Source organism: Pelodiscus sinensis, chromosome 3 (genome assembly GCF_049634645.1).
Source record: "Pelodiscus sinensis isolate JC-2024 chromosome 3, ASM4963464v1, whole genome shotgun sequence".
Classification (NCBI taxonomy): Eukaryota; Metazoa; Chordata; order Testudines; family Trionychidae; genus Pelodiscus; species Pelodiscus sinensis.
The window spans coordinates 156,055,822-156,070,481 of NC_134713.1; the positions used below are offsets into that span (position 1 = coordinate 156,055,822).

Consider the following 14,660-nt stretch of genomic DNA (forward strand, 5'->3'; position numbering starts at 1 on the left):
CTCATTCCGACCCCAGGCCCTAATTGGCCTTGGGGCAGGGGAGCGGCAAGGCCTCCGCAGGCTGGATTCATCCGCTTGGTGGGCCGGATCCTGCCCGTGGAGGCCCTTTTGCCCACCCCTTCCTTAAAGCATCACATCTTTAAGCTTTCATCTTGACAACGAAGTCAAATATGATTACTAAAAGTCTCTTTCATCATATAAAAAATTCTACAAGTCCTAAAGGTTCAGACACATTACCCATCAGGTCAATGACTCTCATACAAATACATGCTTTACAGCCCATTTTTATTAACTTAACTAAAATGTATTAGAAAAGAGAGTGAGTATTGGTTAAAACATCATTACACATACACATATGAGCAGAGTTCTTATACCAGTTACATAGTACAGTGAGCTCTAGAGATGCAAAGAGTTCTTTCAGAATTAGTTTATAGTGGGGATGGGCAATAAAACAGCAGTGGTTCACCATAGGTAGCCCCTGCTGGGTCACTGTCATATTGACCTACACCTACTCAGGTACTGGTGCCCACAGCTCCCACTAGATGGGAACTACGATGTATGATCAATTGGAGCTATGATCCCCTGTACCTGTGGAGGCTCATGTAAATATGGTGGTGTGGGGGCCTGCCAGGATCTACCTGGGGAGACTGGATCCTGCCCATGGGTTATATAGAGTCCAGTGGCCAATATCAGTGATACAAAGGAGATTGAAGACCTCAGTCTTGTGACTCAGATGTCCTCTGATGAAGCTTAAGCAGAGCTGAGATGACAGGATCAGGGCTGCAAAGTTCTTTTTATAGTTGTCCAGCAGCCTCTTGACAGCATGCAGTCCTTGGGTGAATAATAGGCAGTTACTGTAGTTTTGAAATAGACCTTCTATGCCCAAAGCATCACTGGTAATTAGCTTCCTAGATTAATATAAGACAGCTGCCCCCTCTAGCTATTTACAAGTCATTCACTATATATTTCAAAGATAAATTAGGCAAGTGATATTATTACATTGATAGTTCATCTAAATGTTAGCATATTTTGATCTCTGAATTAACAGAATGCAGCCATAATAAAAATAATTTTAAGACTTGTATATACCTCTTTCTTCTTCTGGTAAGTGTAGATTTTTGTTAAATTGCATGTGCATGCAGCAGAATAGACAATAACAACGCAGTGAAAGGTTAGAAATTCATAAAGAATTGAGAATTTTTTCAAATATTTAACTATGCACATATTTTAAAAGTTATATATGGATACTGTAATTAATTGCTTACTAATAGTAGGTTCCAGATCTAGACATTCTTAGAACACATTTTGACATTTTTTGTTACATAGGTAAGAAATCCAATTCTTCTGCTTAGCAAAACATTGCTTAAGACAGCTAAAGAGATGATCCAAAGTCTTGTGGAAGAAGCTGCAGTTATTTCTAACAAATCCAGAAGTTATGCAAAATACCAGGATCTCTTTGACAGTTCCATTGCTGACATGAGATCACTTTCATTGGAAAAGATGCCGCAGACGAGTCAAGTTGGAGATTCAAGTTCTCAAAGACTGAATAAAGAGCTCTCTGAAGTTGAAAGTGAATTAGCTTTACTAAAACTCTTGTGGGACTCACTGGAGGAATGGGGGAAGCTTTCTCATAAATGGAAATATACATTTTTTGAGAACCTTGATGTAGATTTAATACAAAAGAATGTTAGCAGACTTATGCAGATAGCACAGATGCTAGAAAAAGGTAAAACTATTAAGATCACTAGTTTGAGACTTATAGCCATTCATCAGTGTATTGAGGGAAACAAAATATTTAGAAACTATGGGCTAGATCCTCAGCTGGTTAAATTAGAATAATTCCAGTTACTAGGTATTCACTGATTTTCATCACTGTTTTCTTATTCTACAAAATAAAAGTGTGAGATGCAAAGATGTTGCTTTGGTGGTGTGTTCATAGACGCTTTGAAACTTAAAGAAACTGTCTTTTTCCTCTTCTTCTGAAGGGGCTAATTGTGTATGGGCTTGTTCAAATTATAGAATGTGAAAATACTGATGTCCAAATTATTCAAAAAGCCATTTGAATAAAATTAGTATTGTATTTTAATATGTTCTTGTAAATGATGGCAATGAGAGCAAATTGATATGATAATGCAGCACAGATAGCAGGATGTTAAAGAAAACTTTGTTAAAGAACTTTGTTAAAGAAAAAATTGTTACATATACTTATATATATGTAGTATCTGCTTACACAAACTGAAATGAAAGTCTGATATACTTCAAACATTTTATATTTTCCAAGGTTTACCAGAAAATAATATTGTAATAGATCTGAAGCAGTCACTGATGGATTTTAAAGAAGGCTTATCTGTGATTGTGTCTTTAAGAAGTCCTTGTCTTCAACCAAGGCATTGGGAAGCTATACAAGATATTATTGGAAAATCCATTTCTTGGGATAAAAAGTTGACTCTGGATGAAGTTCTGCAACTCAATGTAAATTTATATTGCATTATTTATTTCTGACTCAGGAACTGATTTAATATTTGTGTGTTGTAAAATGTGGATATAATTAATTACAATTTTTATATCTTAAGCAGCTGAATTTTATTAAAGTTTTACAGTTAGTTTTTAAGTACATAATCCAGTCTACTATTACTGCTCCACTTCTGGAACTTTAATAGGGACACTGTTAGAAGGCAGCATTTTATCCCGCAAGCACGGCAGGCGGAAGAGCCAGAGAGGGCAGTACAGGACCAGGAAGAGAACTGGCAGCATGTAACTTCTAGAAGGGGAAAAAGGTCAGCACGGGAATCCCCCAATGCTATAGAGGTAAGTAATCGCTTTCAGGATCTCTCCGCAGGCTCTGCAGTGGTGAATGCTTTGGAAGAGACCTCACAAGGAAGAAACCGCAAGGGAACACCATCTACTGGAAGGCATGGGATGCATAGCCCTAGGGATAGATGTTCCACGACCACCACCCCCAAAAGAAGACGATGGGTGGTGGTGGTCGGGGACTCCCTCCTAAGAAGGACTGAGCCATCCATCTGCCATCCGGACCTGGAATCTCGAGAGGTGTGCTGCTTACCGGGAGCTCAAATTCAGGATGTGACTGAGAGGCTTGCCAAACTGATCAAACCTTTGGATCGCTACCCCTTCCTGCTTCTCCATGTGGGAACTAACGATACGGCCAAGAATGACCTTGAGTGGGTTACTGAGGATTATACAGCGCTGGGAAGAAGGATCCAAGAATTTGGAGCGCAAGTGGTATTCTCATCCATCCTCCCTGTTGAAGCGAAAGGACTGTGCAGGGATCGTCGAATTGAGGAAGTAAATGCGTGGTTGCGCAGGTGGTATTGCAGAGAGGGCTTCAGTTTCTTCGACCATGGGACTCTGTTCTGGGCACAAGGTTTGTTAGGAAGAGATGGGATCTAACAAAGAGAGGAAGGAGCATCTTTGCGGGCAGGCTTGCAAACCTAGTGAGGAGGGCTTTAAACTAGGTTTGTTGGGGGACAGTGACCAAAACCCTGAGGGGAGTGGGAAAGTTGGATACCAGGAAGAAATGCAAAGATGAACGAGCAAGAAAGGAGGACGCCTGATTCAAATGGAGAAGATAGGACAATCAACTGGTTATCTGAGGTGTTTGTACACTAATACAACAAGCCTGGGCAACAAACAGGGAGAACTGGAGGCCCTGGCCCAGTCCAAGAAATATGATTTAATCGGGATAGCAGAGACTTGGTGGGATGACTCGCATGACTGGAGCGCAGTCAAGGAAGGGTATATACTGTTCAGGAAGAACAGGCAGGGGAGAAAAAGAGGAGGAGTTGCATTATACGTAAGAGAGCGCTATGATTGCTCTGAACTCCAGTATATAGAGAGTGAAAAACCTGTTGAGAGTCTATGGGTTAAGTTTAGAGGTACAAACAACAGCAGTGATGTTGTGGTTGGTGTCTACTTCAGGCCACAGAATCAGGTGAATGAGGTAGATGAGGCTTTCTTCAGACAACTGAGAGAAGCATCCGGATCGCAGGCCCTGGTTCTCGTGGGGGACTTCAATCACCCTGACATCTGTTGGGAAACCAATACGGCAGTACACAGGCAATCCAGGAAGTTTTTGGAGAATGTTGGGAATAACTTCTTGGTACAAGTGCAGAAGGATCCGACCAGGGGCCGTGCGCAGCTTGACCTTCTGCTCACAAACAGGGAGGAACTAATAGGGGAAGCAGAAGTGGGTGACAGCCTGGGAAGCAGTGATCATGAGATGGTAGATTTCAGGTTCCTGACCAAAGGAAGAAAAGAGAGTAGTAAAATACACACCTTGGACTTCAGAAAAGCAGATTTTGACTCCCTCAGACACCTGATGGGCAGAATCCCCTGGGATGCTAACATGAAGATGAAGCGACGAGGAGTCCTGTGGCACCTTATAGACTAACTGAAGTGTAGGAGCATAAGCTTTCATGGGCAAAGACCCACTTCGTCAGATGCATGTAGTGGAAATTTCCAGAGGCAGGAATAAATATGCAGGCCAGAATCAGGCTGGAGATGACCAGGTGGATCCAATCAAGGAGGATGAGGCCCACTTCTAGCAGCTGATCTGGAGGTGTGAATTCCAAGAGAGCAGAAGCTGCTTTTGTAGTTAGCAAGCCATTCACAGTCTTTGTTTAATCCAGAGTTGATTGTGTCAAACTTAAAGATGAACTGTAGCTCAGCAGTTTCTCTTTGAAGTCTGGTCTGTTTAGTCTGCAGAAGCGAAGAATGAGGGGGGATTTGATAACAGCCTTCAACTTCCTGAAGGGAAGTTCCAAAGAGGGTGGAGAAAGGCTGTTCTCAGTAGTGACAGATGGCAGAACAAGGAGCAATGGTCTCAAGTTGTGGTGGAAGAGGTCCAGGTTGGATATTAGGAAAAACTATTTCACTAGGAGAGTGGTGAATGGGTTACCTAGGGAAGTAGTGGAGTCTTCATCCCTAGCCGCATTCAAGTCTCAGCTTGACAAAGCCCTGGATGGGTTGATTTAGTTGGGATTGGTCCTGCCTAGAACAGGGGCTGGACTTGATGACCTTCTAAGGTCTTTTCCAACTCTATGGTTCTATGATGATTGTATGACTGTATATGTTGCAGGAACTTATACTCCAGTTATTTAGTAAAATATCTGTATTATATCTTGTTCAACCCTGAGTAATACATTTTTCCACTTCAGTTGTTTCAGTACAAGAAAGAAATAAATGATGTATCAGTAATAGCAACCAATGAAGCCATCCTGGAAGTAATGCTTAATAAGATAATTAACCTTTGGAATAAAACTAATTTCCATTTGTCTCTTCACCGCTCTGAAACGTCAACTGTCATGATTATTTCATCTCCTGAAGATATTATGGCTCAGTTAGAAGAATCTCAAATAACAATTTCAACAATTAAGGGTTCTTGCTATGTTGGGCCAATTAAGGTAAAGATTACACATTTTCTGTTTGTTTTTAAGGAGTCTTAATTGTTTATATACCTGTGCACAATTTATTGTTTTGAGACTCAGCCCAGATTGCAACTGTAAATGGACTTATTTTATAGCTCCTAGAACCGATTTACTATTATTAAAAAGATGCTGCTGGGGATTGCAGCTGTATCAGTATATTAAAAGTAAACCAGATATAGCAGCTAGATCTTCTGAGGATCCCTTTTGAAATTTCTGCTTGCCCTTTGTTTAAAGCAAATGTAGATAAGTGTATTTTTGTTAAAAAGTATGTAGAAATAGGTTCACAGAATTTATTATTTAAATAGTATAAAACAAACTTATGGCATATCTTAGTAAGAGTTTTGTTTTTTTTTTCAAATACAAGCAGTTAGCTCCTAATGACACAGGATTTTTGTCGCATTATGTGACACGTGTAGAAATTTTGTATGTACTGTTATGCTATAGTCTGCTCAAAACTCCATCAAAATTTTGTTTGGGAGTCCTTCAATAAAATACCTTGCAGAAGTAAGACTTTCTAATAAATTTACGTTTTATATTATAATATTTTATATGGTAGAATCTTGTGGATGCATGGGACCGTAAGTTAAACCTCTTCTCTCGCACCCTGGAGGTATGGTTGACTTGCCAAAGGAATTGGATTTACCTAGAACCAATCTTTCACGCTCCAGAAATACAAAGGTATGTATGAATCATGTTGTATCAGGGCAAAATGATCTTAGAAGACAATTGAACCTGAATTATGTTCAAGTATTTAAGAAACAGGGACCAGTTTTTAAGGAAGGATACCTTGGTGATGAATGAGACACAAACAAAGGTGTGGATTTCTAGATTGTGATCTGATGAAGTTTGTCATCCTATGATGGGACCCAATGCTGAGAATTCAGTAATACTGTGAAACTATGTAGCACTTTAAAGACTAACAAGATGGTTTAATAGGTGATGAGCTTTTGTGGGCCAGATCCACTTTGCCCACGAAAGCTCATCACCTATTAAACCATCTTGTTAGTTTTTAAAGTGCTACACATAGTTTTTCCTTTTGTTTTAGCAAGATCAGACTAACATGGCTACCTCTCTATTATTATTCAGTAATACTGTGACAGTGTTTGTCAGGAGGCTTTGTTTTACAAAATCAACCAAGATATACATAGCATGAAAAGAAAACTTAAAACATTTTGGCCTTTTCTGTATATAGAATTATATTAATTAAAAAAAAAGGATTTTGAACTGATTCAATAAAGCTTACAGCAAACCTTTTGTACTGATTCTTTTAATTAGCTTAATTGGATATCAAAGTGAACTAAATTGACATAAACAAGGTTGAAATTGAAAAAGAGTGCCCACTTATGGTTTTACACCAGTTTAACTCAGCTTTTAACACTGCACTTTTATAGATAACACTTAAGAGACTAGCTAAAATTTCCACTTCACTAAAATAATACAGCAGTATGTTTTAACAGAAGCCTTTATCTTGTCTTTTTTGTATAGGATTTTTTAAAATTATTCTTAGCTAACTTCCAACCAGGGGGATGAATGACACAGTTACATGGAGAAAAAAAACTAGGTTACATCCTGTTTACTGGAGTTTTCTGAATACTTTTTCTCCCAAGATCACATTCATCTTTCTCTCCATTGTATCTTTTCTTATATTGGTCAGGAACTCAGGGGATTTGTTAGATATGCATTTTATTATAGAGGTTTTGGCAGTGATAAATGCACGTTCTGGCACTCATAAACTATGGTATGAGAGAAATAAATAGACTGACTAGCCTGTGTTGAAGAAACCACCCTGTGAAAGGTATAATTGCTTTTCAATTGATCTGACTCTGTGGCTCAACATACAAGTCCAAAATGTGTGTTTAGGGAAGTAATACAAAGAGTATAGGGAAAATAAATTGACAAAATGTGAAATTATGTATATTTGAATGTTGCATTCTATAAATTGATTTCTAATAATGTATGTTATTTAAATAGGCAGCTTCCAGCAGAAGCAAGTCTTTTCTCTCAGGTCAATAACAAATGGAAAGAGATAATGGAGTGTACAGAGGATGATCCAAATGCTCTTAGGGCAGCTACAGCTGCTGGAGTCCTGGAGATGCTGCAGACCAACAATGCACATCTTGAAAAAATACAGAAGTCTCTTGAGGTAAGATGACACTAGATCTTCTTACTTCCAGCCCTGCTCCTTATCCACTAGACCATGCTGGAAATCAGTGCTTCTTCAGCAAGTAGTATCCCTGTGGGTGCTCCAATCAGGTCTCAGTATGTGCCTGCACCAGGGATCAGAGATTTTTGTGAGCAGTGCCCCAGGCGCCATGCTTGCACACTTAGCACCCTCCCTCCCCCGAGCTTGTGGAGTGTGCATGCAGCGCGAGTCCTGCCAGTTCCTTTTCAACTGTCCCTGGCTGAAGACACCTACAAAAATCTCCGCTGTCTGATTTAAGAGGAGTAACTGGCTCACTACGCTGCATGGTGCAGGGGAACACTAACTCTTCACAGAGTGGCTCCCACTCACCTACACCACTATCCCCAAGATCTGATTACAGTAGCAGGCATAGGAGCACGCTCTCATCAGGCCACTCTCCTTCTCTGTCATTAACTTCCTGGCATTCATACAGGGATCACTCCCTTCAACAATATCCCATTTGGTCCAGCCAACCGTGGATGTATCCTCCACATCAGCTCCCGCTTCAGTGGAGCTCCTGAGATACATGGCAAGGATACCGGCTGCAGTCCTCCCATACCTATCATTTGAGGCACACAGCCTCTACATCCCAGCAACACCGCACCTCTAGGCACTCACCCACAATCTCTGTATGTTCCTCACCTGCTCACCCACCCTCAGTAATTTCTCAAGTGGGTTCCAGTGAGCATGACAACTTACCTCAGTCAGATTCAGAGACCCTCACATGAACCCAGATCCAGGCAGGAGGAAGCAGTATTCTAGATCTCACCTTCTCCTCTGGCAGATGACCTGAAACATTTTCAGGAACTTTTCAAACAGATAGCCCAATTGCAAGACATCACATTACAAGACGTTACAAACAATTACATTACACATTACAAACAATACAAATTACTCACTATATTACAACCCTCAGCATCCTCAAAAATAGTTTTACCCATCAACAAAGCTATCCTTGAACCTTCGGATGCTTTGTGGCAAAATTTAGCCTCTGTTCAACCCACAAACCGCGGGGTGGACAGAAAGGACATGGACTTTTTATTTGCCCACTCACAGCCAAATTCCCTGGTGGTGGACTTGGTGAATCACAAGGCTAAGAATCCACAATTTAAATCTACACCCAGTGACAAAGAACACAAACAGCTAGACGCTTTGGGCCACAAAGTGTACTCTTTGGCCACTTTCCAGTTCTGTATATCTAATTACACAGCATTGTTAGCTAATTACAATCATGCCAATTATGTCAAATTACAAGACTTGCTACAGGACCTCACCTCCAATCCGTCATTAAGGATGGGTTTGTCAATAGCTAAAACAGCTCTTCAGGCTGCTATGGATGTCGCAGACACCGCAGCTAGAGCCACAGCCATAGTAATGCACAGGGCCTCGTGGCTGCAGTCATCAGGGGTCCCAAGGGAACTACATGCAAGGGTGGAGGATCTCCCCTTTGACAGGAAACAATTGTTTGCTAAAAATGCAGATAAGGTCCTAAACTCTATGAAGGACTCTCGTATGACACTACACACCTTGGGCTTGTACACCAGCCCCAATAAGAAGCGTAAATACACTCCCTACCAAAAACCGAGGGATTATAATTACAACTATTACAGGCAGCAGCAGAGGCAATAGGATAACAGGCCCAAGCAATGCCCTAATAGGAGGAGGAATCAGCAAAACCAGTCCTCCACAAATCAGGCCACTTCTAATAAGCAGCAAATTTGACGTTTTGGTTGGGGGTCTGAGCGACGACTCCACAAGTCCAGTGCAGTCCAGTGTCACCTTCAGTCACCCACCTGAGACCTTTCTAACAACAGTGGGCCCAAATCACCACAGACAAATGGGTCCTAGAAATTATCAAATTGGATTATACTATCCCCTTTACTTCCATGCCCCTTACCCAACCTCTTACCCCGTCCCTTTTCAGGGACCCCTCTCATGAGCTCCTGTTATGGGCAGAGGTGCAAAAGCTACTTACCTTAGGAGCAATAGAACCCATCCCCAAGAAACATTGGGGAAAGGGGTTTTACTCCAATTATATCCTCACAGTCAAAAAAATAGGGTGATGGAGACTGATCCTCAATCTCAGGAAACTCAACAAGTTCATTCTCAATACAAAATTCAGAATGGTGACCTTAGCAACAATCATACCTGCACTGAACAAGGGTGAGTGGTTCTCAGCCCATGACCTAGAAGATGCATATTTCCATGTGACTATCCATCTGTCCCACAGAAGATTCCTCAGATTCGTCGTAGGACAAGTTCATTATCACTACAGAGTCCTCCCCTTTGGCTTCTCTATGGCCCCTTGAGTATTTTTGAAAACCCTAACCATAGTCACAGCCTTTCTCAGAAAACAAAATGTCAGTATCTTCCTTTATATAGACAATTGTCTAATCAAAGGCCCTACCTATCAGTAAACTATCATCATGACAACTATTACCAGGTAATGTTTTTCCTGATGTGGCCTACTTATCAACATGCAACAATCCACCGTCCACCAAAAATCCAGTCCACACAAAAGATAGAGTTCACTGGGGCATTGTTAGACTCAGTCACAGCAAAAGCCTGCCCCCTACCACAAAGATTCAGAGTGATCTGTGATGTCATTCGACAGGTTAGACAGGCCCCCTTCTCTACAGTCCGCACGTGCCTTCAATTACTAGAGCACATGGCGGCCCCGACATTTGTGGTCTTGCTTGTAAGGCTGCACATGCGTTGCCTACAACATTGGCTCTCAATCAACTATATACCAACCTGACCCAGCCTTGCAACTCACCTCTCGCTTCCTCCACCAGTGCTGCAGTCTCTCAAATGGTGGACATCTCCAAACAACCTCCTTGTTGGTATATCCTTCAGTTACTATAAGAACAGATGCAACACTTATGGGCTGGGGAGCCACTGTGGCGCAGCGTCAATACAGGATACATGGGCCCAACATGAGAGACACTTTCACATCCATATCTTAGAGCTCAGGGTCATTTGCAGGGCTTGCGCCCATTTCCTTCCCTTGATAAAGAGCAGAACTATCCGTGACCACATGGACAACACGCTGTCTATGTTTTATGTCAACCGGCATGGGGGTGCCCAATCACACTCTGATTGGGATCTGGTGCATCAGAAACCAGATAACCCCAACGGCCATGTACATACCAGGACAACAGAATGTGAGACCTGACAAGCTGAGCAGACATTTCTCAGATCAGCATGAGTGGGGGTATGTCTACACTACCCCCCTAGTTCGAACTAGGGGGGTAATGTATGCATACCGAACTTGCTAATGAAGCCCGGGATTTGAATTTCCCGGGCTTCATTAGCATAAAGCCGGCGCCGCCATTTTTAAAAGCCGGCTAGTGCGAACCCCGTGCCGCGCGGCTACACGCGGCACGGACTAGATAGTTCGGATTAGGCTTCTAATCCGAACTATCTGTACGCTTCGTGGAACGAGGTGTACAGATAGTTCGGATTAGGAAGCCTAATCCGAACTATCTAGTCCGTGCCGCGTGTAGCCGCGCGGCACGGGGTTCGCACTAGCCGGCTTTTAAAAATGGCGGCGCCGGCTTTATGCTAATGAAGCCCGGGAAATTCAAATCCCGGGCTTCATTAGCAAGTTCGGTATGCATACATTACCCCCCTAGTTCGAACTAGGGGGGTAGTGTAGACATACCCTGGGAGATCAATACTAATGTCATCCTTTCAATCTTCCGCAAATGGGGCTTTCCAGGTATAAACCTCTTTGCAACACCTCACAACTGCAAATGCCACAGATTCTGCTCTCGGGCAGGACTAGGCAAGTGATCAGAAGGGAATGCCTTCACCATCCGCTGGACAGCTCCCCTACTTTATACTTTTCCACCAATTCCGCTTATTGCCAGAGTGATCAACCAGATCTGATCCGATTGAACCACGGTAATTTTAATAGCCCCAGCCGGGCCAAGACCGCCCTGGTTTCCTTACCTACACTACCGGTCGATAGATCAACCTATCCTTTTCCTGGTGGTGCTGAATCTCTTCACACAGTACCACGCATTATATGTCACCTCAATATCAAAACCATGAAACTCATGGAGTGATTTCTTCATGGGTCCAGAATGAAGAACTCACCTGTTTGGACAGTGTCAAACAAGTTCATCTAAACAGTCGGCGCCCCTCCACGAGAAGCACCTATCAAAACAAATGGACATGTTTTCAACAATGGTGCGCGATGCACAATTTGCATCCCACTACAGTCCCTATACCTATCTTACTCAACTACCTTTTGGATCTTAGCAATGCGGGCCTCTCCATCAGCTCTGTCCGAGTCCATCTGGTGGCAATCACGGCCTTCCATGAGCCGATAAACAGCTTCTCTCTCTTCGCACATCCCATGGTGAAGCATTTTCTCACAGGCTTACAGAAAATGCGTCCAAACCTCCGACGCTGGTGCACCATGCAACCTGAATTTGGTCCTTGACATGCTAACCAGCAAGAAGGGTAGAAGAAATCTTAGCCCTCATGGCAGACTCTCCTTTCACTACATTTACCAGGGATAAAGTCATACTCACACCTCATCCCAAGTTCCTCCCTAAGGTTATATCTGACTTCCACGTAAATGAACCCATCTACTTACCTGCCTATTTCCCTAAACCTCATGCCTCCCCCAAGGAGGCTATATTACATACACTGGATGCGAGGAGGGAAATTGCATTCTACCTTGATAGAACTAGAGCAACCAGAAAATTGGACAGGCTCTTTGTGGCATGGTCAGGACCATGCACAGGAACAGCAGTGTCAGCACAGCACCTAACCAAGTGGATTCCAGACTGCATACGTGTCGTTTATGAACTTAGGGGCAGATAGCCACCACAGCCCATCAGAGCTCATTCCACACATGTGAAGGCCACTACTACGGCCTTTCTGAACAATGTACTGTTGGCGGACATTTGTAGAGCAGCCACATGGTTCTCACACCATACTTTTACACAGCACTAAGCCCTATACAAGGGGCCAATACCCTCCATATCACTAGCAGATGTGATCCTTCCTTTTTCCACGTAGACTCCAATGCCCACCTCTATCGGGTGGGCACTGCTACGGAGTCACCTGAGTGGAACACCCACAGGGACACCATTTGATGAAAAAGAAGAAGTTACTCACTCTGTGCAGTAAGGATAGTTCTTCGAGATGTGTGTCCCTGTGGGTGCCTCCTGTCCTCCCCTCTGCTTGGAGTCTACAGGGACGTCAGGTAGAAAAGAAACTGATGGGACTCATGCCATTCATGCACTCCACAGGCCTGGGAGCGGTGGGCTGGGGGTGCTGAGAGCGCAGGTAGGAAAGATCCCTTTTACTTGAAAGTAGGAATAAGGGATCTTCCGGAAAAGGGTTTATTTTCCGCAAGATCCCGTCTAGACTGGCGCTTTTCTCCGGCAAAACCCCGAGCCGGAAAAAAGCGGCAGCCATGTTCATGCAAATGCCGCGGGAGATATTTAAATCCCCCACGGAATTTGCAATTCCGAAGTGTCTCATTAGCATCCCTTTTATGGAAAAGGGTGCCAATGTAGACACAGCCAATGAGATTTTGGGCAATCTGTCTATGACTGTGTAGTAATAAAGAAAAAAATCAGTATTACTTGTAACTGAATTCTTTTGTGCACCAGTTGGCAGAGAACGTGTCTTATGTTGGCTTCTCTCATTTGGTATGTTATTCAGAAACTGTTTTGAAAATGGTACAGGAAGGGAATACAACACTACCTCTTGTCCTCAGGTCTACCCATCCTTAATGGGGCAGATCTGAGATTTGAGTGCATTGTATGTTGTATGGTAATTGTTCCAGTAGTAAGGTATCTGACTCTTGGAAGGGTGAAGGTATGTAATTTTAGGTAACTGAACTTTGCATTTCCTCACTTATGTGGTTTTGTGTGTGGAATTTTATGTACATAGCAACCTTAGCTGTATTTTGAGCATCAGTGATGAGGGAAAATCTGTGCCTTGACAATAAAACTTAGATAGATCTGCTCCTTGAAAAAGGGTTGGGTTTCACTGTCTGCATGATGAGAAGGCAGGGAGAGAGCAAAGGACAGAAGATCCATCTCTGCATGACTCTCCAGCCTGTTGCAAGGACAAATAAGGCGTGTTCAACCCAGCCCTCTACCAGGTGAGTTTACTGTTGTCATGAGGCTATGGCCTGATAGGCATGATAGCTACATGTTTTATGTTGTCTCTGTGAATTGGGTGAATGATGTAAAGCCATGACATTTTGGCATAAATGACATTGATCAAGATTATATAACACCTGAAGGAGCTGGACTTGCAATTCATAAGAAATAATTGATGACCCAAGTACGTATTTTTATTTACATACTTTTTTAAACTAAATGACTAATAGTAGAATAATAAAATCCCAGGATTAGAAGGAAGTGCAAAGGTCATCTTGGCTGACCTCCTGCCAAGATTCAGGGTTTGTTGTGTTTAAATCATCCAGGAGAGATGATGCTCCAGTCTCCTTTTGAAAACTTCCAGTGAAAAAGCTTCCATAGCCTCCCAAAGCAAACATTTCCATTATCCTACTGTTCTTAGAGTTTATGCTATGCTGTAGTTTGAATCCATTTTCTCTTGTTCTGCCTTTATGGTAAAACAGAAGAACTTTTCTCCATCTTTTTTTATGGAAGCTTTTCAGGTAACTAAAGTCCACTACCATATCCTCTCTTAACTTTCTCTTTTCTAAACTAAGCCTATCCAGTTCCTTCATCCTTTGTTCATATGGCTTGCATTTCATTCCTTTGATCATCTTTGTCACTTAGCTCTGGATCCTTTCTGGTATCTATATCCTTGCTACATATTGATCACCAAAAATTGGACATAGTGCTTCAGGTGCTACATTGTCTGGGAGAGACATATATCTCAGATAAGTGCAGAATCTGTAGTTTTTTTTCACCCCAAGACAATAAAGGGTAGAGGTATACATTTAAAAGCTCTGTTGATGGACCAGTACTTAGACTCAGTGCTGAGCACTTCAGTGCAGAACGCTCCCCTGGCACTGTCATCATCGTCCCTGG

General features: G+C 42.5%; 1 protein-coding gene across 4 annotated transcripts in view; it reads left to right on the forward strand.

Annotated features, from left to right (window-relative positions):
* Positions 1-14,660, forward strand: part of DNAH14 (dynein axonemal heavy chain 14) — a 599,282-nt gene that overhangs the window by 192,552 nt on the left and 392,070 nt on the right. For all 4 annotated transcript variants that reach the window (XM_075925276.1, XM_075925277.1, XM_075925279.1 and 1 more), the window contains 5 exons: positions 1,327-1,726; positions 2,282-2,472; positions 5,178-5,423; positions 6,004-6,125; positions 7,419-7,590. In XM_075925276.1, the coding sequence (XP_075781391.1) occupies positions 1,327-1,726; positions 2,282-2,472; positions 5,178-5,423; positions 6,004-6,125; positions 7,419-7,590 (1,131 nt within the window). The remainder of the gene's footprint in view (positions 1-1,326; positions 1,727-2,281; positions 2,473-5,177; positions 5,424-6,003; positions 6,126-7,418; positions 7,591-14,660) is intronic.